The 7,160-nt window shown below is 50.3% G+C and overlaps 1 protein-coding gene across 2 annotated transcripts in view; it reads right to left on the minus strand.

Annotated features, from left to right (window-relative positions):
* Positions 1-5,270, minus strand: part of Trim24 (tripartite motif containing 24) — a 104,235-nt gene extending 98,965 nt beyond the window's left edge. The window contains exon 1 of one of the 2 annotated variants that reach the window (XM_076566511.1): positions 4,761-5,270. In XM_076566511.1, the coding sequence (XP_076422626.1) occupies positions 4,761-5,124 (364 nt within the window). In that variant the 5' untranslated portion in view covers positions 5,125-5,270. The remainder of the gene's footprint in view (positions 1-4,760) is intronic. The other variant, XM_042274546.2, reaches the window with a different exon arrangement.
* Positions 5,271-7,160: the final 1,890 nt, after the last annotated feature.

The following is a 7,160-nucleotide window of genomic DNA, read 5'->3' on the forward strand; positions in this document are numbered from 1 at the left end:
ACCCTGCATTTTAGTTCCACAACATGTGAGCCCTCACCCTTGTCAGTCTCTTGTGGGATGATGACCTCATGGAACCTCAGCAAGACTGTCTTGAGGTGATGGACTGTGATGGACTTAATCCAGTCTATCAGGCCTGATCTGACTAATGTCCCATTGGTGACACCAGATCGGAGGAGCAGATCGGAGGAGCAGTTTCGTTCAAGATGGTATCAGGTATGCAGGAATAGCAGTAGTGACCTAAGATAAGACTATCTAGGCACAATCTTTAATCAGGAGAACCTCAGCTCAACAAGCTGAGCTTTTAGCTTTGACCCAAGCATTCTGCTGGCGGAAAGACTATGCTGTCCCCATATACACTGATAGGCAATATTCTTTCACCATGGCCCAGATCCATAGGGCTCTACACAGGGAAAAGAGAACCTTTAACCTCAGCAGAAAAAGTAATCAGAAACAGAGAAGAAATCTTAGCCCTATTAGAAGCTCTCTGGTTATGCAAGAGTGTAGCCATTGTCCATGGCAAAGGATACCACAAAGGGGATTCCCCAGAAACCAGAGGTAATATAGAGCGGCTGACTTGGCTGCCCAGGAAGTAGTCCTAGAACTAGTGGGGCCTCACCAAGTCTTAGAAGCTCTGCCGGAGCCCAGCTTACCAGACCACTCATAATGCATGCCAGGAGACTGACTGCAAAAACAAGAACTAGCCATACAGGATAAAGGATGGTGGTAGTAGATGCTGCTGGATGGCAGATCCATCCTTCTCATGAGTCTAGGAAGGTGATGGGTTATGACCTCCACCAAGCTACCCACCTAAGAGCCACGAAAGCTGTGGCGCTCCAGATCCAGGTATTATGTTCCAAATTTGAAAGCCTTACTATAAAGACACCACACCTTTAGATGTGCCATCTGTACTCAGGTAAACCTCAAAGGGAGATGATCCCACAAAGAATCCAGGCTTGAGGAAATAGGCCTGGGGAACATTTGGAGTTGGACTTTATTGAAATCAGGCTGCCAATGGCGAGTTACCCTGCCCAGGACAACGTACCTGCATATTGTCCTCAAATTATAATCTTGCTTCTTCACCTTACAATAAGGCTTCCTCAAATGCCCAACAAACCAAATTAGCCTAAAAGACTGCATATTCTTTCATGCCCCTGAAGCTACCTACCTGGCTTGCTACCTAGCTTGTACTAATGGTTATCCTTTACGTACATGCCTACAATGGAGAAGAGGGGGAAGCTCCTGGCCTTGTCTCAAACAGGCCCCAATTCTAGCCCCGATCTCTAGTAGGGACAGGAATAGCCAGTGCAGCTGCCATAGGCACCTCAGCCTTGATTGTTGGGAATCAAAACTTTAGGGAACTCAGTTCCCAGATACACTCAGACCTAGGCCATTTGGGGAGTTCTACTTCTAGGCTGGAGAGCCAAGTTGACTCCCTTACAGAGGTAGTCTTACACAATTGAAGGAGGCTAGATCTACTTTTTTTTTTTTTTAATGAAACAGATAAGACTTGGCATGGCCTTAAGAGAAACTTGCTATTTCTGTGCCAACCAATCAGTAATTAGGAAAACCTTGCCATGGTCAGGGAAAACATTAAAGAAAAGGAAGAAAGGAGACATAGATCAGAGAGTTGGCATCAGGCCGTTTATCTGGTCCCCATGGCCGGTCACCCTACTGTCAGCATTAGCCTGATTCTTAATCCTGATCCAGCTAACTATGGGGCCCTGCATCCTCAACTTCATGGCCAATAATATATCAGAGAATAAACTTAGTTAAGCTACTGGTCCTTAGGACCAATCATGTCCCCCAGAACAGGACAAGTCAATGTTTCGTCTCATGCCCATGGAACCAATTAGAGAATATGACAGGGCAAGATAGTGCACAGGTTTCTCTAGCTTGTATTTTTGCTGAGGCCACTTTAGGTTTGACTGGAGAATCTTGTGGAAAATTACCAAACTCTATTCTAAGAACGTGAGGACAAAATGCTCAACTAATTTATATTGACTTCTGTTAAACTGCCTGCTTGTGCAAACCTCCTCCTCCAGCTAACTGCTTATCTTAGCTTCTGTTAAACTGCTTGTTTGTACAACCACTCCTCCTTGCAACCACCAGCCAAGGTGGTTTTTTTGCCTTTAAAAGCTCCTTGCTCTCGGGCGGTGGTGGTGCACACCTTTAATCCTAGCACTGGGGAGGCAGAGGCAGGCAGATCTCTGTGAGTTCAAGGCCAGTCTGGTCTACAAAACAAGTTCCAAGAAAGGCACAAAGGTACACAGAGAAACCCTGCCTCGAAAAAACAAAAAACAAAACAAACAACAAACAAAGCTCCTTGCTCATAATCAGACTACAACCCATAGCTCAAAGAAGCTAGGAAACAAGGAGGACCCTAAGAGGGATGTACGGATCACCTTGGGAAGGGGAAACAGAGGAGATCCCAATGAGTAAACTGGGGATGGGGGGTGGGCAATACAGGGGAGGGGATGGGGAATAAGAACATGAGGGAATGGGATAGTTGAGCTGGGGGGAGGGACAGAGTGGGAGAGCAATGAAAGAGATATCTTGATAGAGGGAGACATTATGGGGTAAGAAAGAAACCTGGTGCTAGGGAAATTCTTAGGAATCCATAAGGACGACTCCAAATTAGACTACTAGCAACAATGGTGAGGGTGCCTAAACGGGCCTACCCTGGTAATCAGATTGGTGAATACCCTGTCATTATAGAGCCTTCATTCAGTAACTGATAGAAGCAGATGCAGAGATCCACAACCATGCACCAGGCTGAGCTCCGGGAGGCCAGTCAAATTGAGAGAAGAGGGATTATATGGGGGGGGGGGGGTCAAGATCATGATGGGGAAATCTACAGAGACAACTGAGCTAAGCTCAAAGGAACTCAGATACACTTTAGTGCAATAGCTGTGGAACCTGCATAGACGGACTAGACACTTGGCACAGGAGACAGTTGTATAGCTGAGTCTGAGGGGCCCCTGACACACAGTGTGATCAGGATCTATCCCCCGTGTATGAGCTGGTTTTCTGGACACCTTGCTCACTCCTGATAAAGTGGGAAGGGGCCTGGTCCTGCCTCAACTGAAGGCTTAGTGTCCCCCCCCCATGGGAGAACTTACCTTGCTGAAGGAGGGGAGGAGGGTTGAGGGAGTGGAAGGCAGGGGGATGGGGTTGAGGGTGGGGTGTAGCGGGAGGAGGGATGAGAGGGGGATCTGTGGTCGGTAAGTAAAATGAATAAAAAAAATTAATTAAAAAAAAAAAAGCTCTGCCGGGCGGTGGTGGCGCACGCCTGTAATCCCAGCACTCGGGAGGCAGAGGCAGGTGGATCTCTGTGAGTTTGAGGCCAGCCTGGTCTACAAAGCTAGTCCAGGACAGGCTCCAAAGCTACGGAGAAACCCTGTCTCGAAACCTTCCCCCCCCCCCAAAAAAAGCTCCTTGCTCTAAAATATATATAGCAGTGGTTTTCAACCTTCCTAATGCTATGACCCTTTAATATACAGTTCATTATGTTGTGGTGACTGGCCCCTAACCATAAAATTATTTTTGTTGCTACATCATAACTGTAAGTTTGCTACAGTTAAGAACTGTAATGTAAATATCTGATATGCGACCCCAGTGAAAGGGTAGTTAGACCCAGGGGTCATGTCCCACAGGTTGAGAACTGCCATGTTGCATTTGTACCCTGAGTAGGTGTAGTTCCAGCCAACTGGAATAAAAACTTTGAATTGGCTATACATTACTTCTGAGTGGTATCCAGTGGACTCCCCATAACAATAGAGACTCATGGAAAATAGTTTCCTATGACTAAAGACAACATACAGCTAAGTGAATCTAAGACAACAATCCAAGCCCTCAATCGCATCAACCTAGTGTAATTAGTTAACATATTAACTCAAAACAGTTACTACTCCCCTTAAAACATGCTAAAAGTGACTGGCCACCAGGTGTGATGGCTCATGCCAGTGATGACCCTCACTCTGGAGAGGCTGAGGCGGGAAGATTGCTAGTTGTGAACAAGTCTGGGTCACTACATAAGCCAAACAAAACACATACACCAACAAACCAAAAACCACGAAGAGAAACAGATTTCTCTTCCGCAGTTATTTCGTATTTTTAAAAGACGTCAATTTGCCCAAATAATTGCAGCGTTAAAAACTTCAAGCGGTCTCCCAGAAATGACTGTTACTTTAAATGCTTTAAACCTGTTAACATAAGCAATGGGAACTACCTGTCAAAAACTAATTACCCAATAACACCACAAAAGAGAAAGTAACTTCCAACTACTGCGTACAAAACACTTTGGAAGTCTATTTACTTTCTGCCCTTTATCGTGCCGCTCAAAATAAAATCTCCGAAAGCAGCAGACAGCAAAACTCCTTCTCCCGGTTCCTTTGTCCCCAACGGAGAGGCTAGGGAGAGGGAACTCATTAAGGTAAAGAGCTCCGAACGCACAAGATTCGAAACAGACGGCAACCAATCTGCAATCAATCATCAAAGAAACTCCCCATCACTTCATCTCCATCCCTCCCTCCCTCCCCCGCTCCGGCTCGCCTAACCCGGGTGTACAAGAGCCGATCCGGATCGTATGCACCCGGACAAAGCTACGCGGAGGCAGCGGGGAGCTTGCAAACTCGCCGCGGCCGTCAGAGCTCCTCAAAAGTGAGGGACTCGCCGAGTCGCTTGGCCAGCCGGGGCCCTCTTCACCCCTCCCCAGTCGCGTGATAGCGGGTCGCGCCCGCCACCTCGCGGGCCCCTCTCACCTTGGGTAGCGAATGGCGAAGGACCACCGGCCGGGGAGCCTGGGGCGGGGGCGGGGGCGGGCGCGGGTGGAGGGGTCTCTGCCGAGCCCGGCGCGGGCGCCGACAGCATGAGGTAGCGCTGGGGCGCGGGCAGGCAGCGCTGGCAGAACGAATGCAGGCAGGGCAGCAGCTTGGGTGCCCGGCTCTGGATGTTCTGGTGGCACACGGCGCAAGTGTCCAACAGGTTGAGCCGGGCTGCCTCGCCGCCGCTCTCCGAGTCCGGGCCCTGCCGGCTCTCGGCCTCGTTCTCTCCGCTCGGCGCCGCCGCTGCGGGGCCCCCGGCCGGAGCCGCCGCCGCAGCCGCCTTCTCCACAGCCACCTCCATTGTCCTGCGGCCGCCGCCGGGGAAGCGGGAGCGCGCTCCCCGCCCGCCGCCCCCGACGACCTCCGCCGCCTCCCGCTTCTCCTCGGAGGCCGCGCGGACTCGCGGAGGGAGCGCCGGGAGGAAGCCGCCTCCCGAGTGGCGCGGCCGGAAGACGCGGAGCTGTCAACGGGGACCGGTTCCCGCACCGCGACGCCGCCGCGCGGGCCACCAGGCAAACCGCCGCCGAGGCGCTCGAACCCGCCCAGCGCGCCCTCCCGCGCCTAAGCAGCCTTTCTCTCGGGCCCCTTGGACCACCGCGGGCCCCGCCCCCACCTCCCTCTCCCAGCAACCGCGGCGACAGCAAGCGGCGCGCCAGCCAATGGCCGCCGCGCCTGCCCAGGGGGCGGGGCCTGCGGGAGCCCGCGAGGCTCGGACGGCCCCCGCGGGAGGCTGGGAGTGGGCGGAGCCAGCCCCCGCTCCGATGGCCGAGGACCGCGGCCGCTGATTGGCTCGTTCTCTGTGTGTGTGTGTGTGTGTGTGTGTGTGTGTGTGTGTGTGTGTGTGTGTGTGTGTGTGTGTGTGTGTGTGTGTGTGTGTGTGTGTGTGTGTGTGTGTGTGTGTGTGTGTGTGTGTGTGTGTGTGTGTGTGTGTGTGTGTGTGTCTTGTGTGTGTGTGTCTTGTGTCTGTGTGTGTGTCTTGTGTGTCTGTGTGTGTGTCTCGCCTCTGAAGATAGTAAAGGGATCGTTTGTTAATTGGCTCGCTGTGTGTGTGTGTCTCGCCTCTGAAGATAGTAAAGGGATCGTTTGTTAAGGAGCCGGTGCCGGCGCCTGGTTCGGCCCGCAGCTATGGCCCCGCCTAAGGGGCGGGGCTCCACCTTGTCTACCCCACCTGGTTAATTAAGAAACTGCCTGGAAAACTGCTTCTACTACGCGAGCTGGAGAGGAGGGAGGATTGTGGGAGGGCCAAGGGAGGATGAAGGAGAAGTAAGTAACGTGCAAATGAGAAAAGAACCAAAACACGTTGTGCAAGCACACACACACACACACACACACACACACACACACACACACATTGTGTGAAAAGGGAAGCGTGCAGGCAGCTTGAATTTTTTTCTGGCCCTGAATTCATCTCTGTGATGAATGAATGTGTGTGAAGTATAGGAAGAGAAATTGCAAGATTGTCGGAATTAAAAAAAAAAAAAAACTACCCCAATGGAAAAAGGTGAAATTAATTTTGCCTCTTAGATGAATAAAAGCAGTTAATTTTTCAAGGATTAAATAAAAGATTTGCAAATGTCTTAGCTACATGAATATTAAACTATTAAATAAAAATCCAGATGTGGTGGCACATACCCAAACTCCTAATACCTTAGAGGCTGAGGCAGGAGAATCACTACAAATTCAGGATCATCCTAGGTTATAGTCAGCGTAAAACCCTGTCTCAAAGTAGGGGGAAGAGCTCAATTTTAGTTTTAAGAGTTTCAGTGGCTGGGCGGTGGTGGCGCACGCCTTTAATCCCAGCACTCAGGAGGCAGAGCCAGGCGGATCTCTGTGAGTTCAAGGCCAGCCTGGTCTACAGAGCGAGATCCAGGACAGGCACCAAAACTACACAGAGAAACCCTGTCTTGAAAAACCAAAAAAAAAAAAAAAAAAAAAAGAGTTTCAGTATTATATTTCATGTCTTCCCTCTCCCACGCTTGTTACCGGAAATTCTGGGGAGTCCCATGGGAGTTGCCACCTGTTACTAGGGAAATCAGAGTCCCCTCTTGAGGTTCTTCGTCTCATTAATAAAAGAATTTAAGAACCTCAAAGGGAAGCTGGAGGAAATTTTATTAGAGTTTAAAAGAAAAAAACCCAATGCAGGCAAGCTGTAAATCGTGCCGGGTGCCCAGAGGAAGATGAAGAAGTGGAAGAGAAAAAAAGCCATACCATTTTTGTTAAGCAGACTTAGAGGTCAGTCACATGGTTACAAGCAGCAGCATGGCCAGGAGGGGAGCTTTAGAGGAAGAGTAAGGAAGCCCAGAGTACCAGAGAACTTGTATCAGGCCAGCCTCCGGA

Source organism: Peromyscus maniculatus, chromosome 3 (assembly GCF_049852395.1).
Source record: "Peromyscus maniculatus bairdii isolate BWxNUB_F1_BW_parent chromosome 3, HU_Pman_BW_mat_3.1, whole genome shotgun sequence".
Lineage (NCBI taxonomy): Eukaryota > Metazoa > Chordata > Mammalia > Rodentia > Cricetidae > Peromyscus > Peromyscus maniculatus.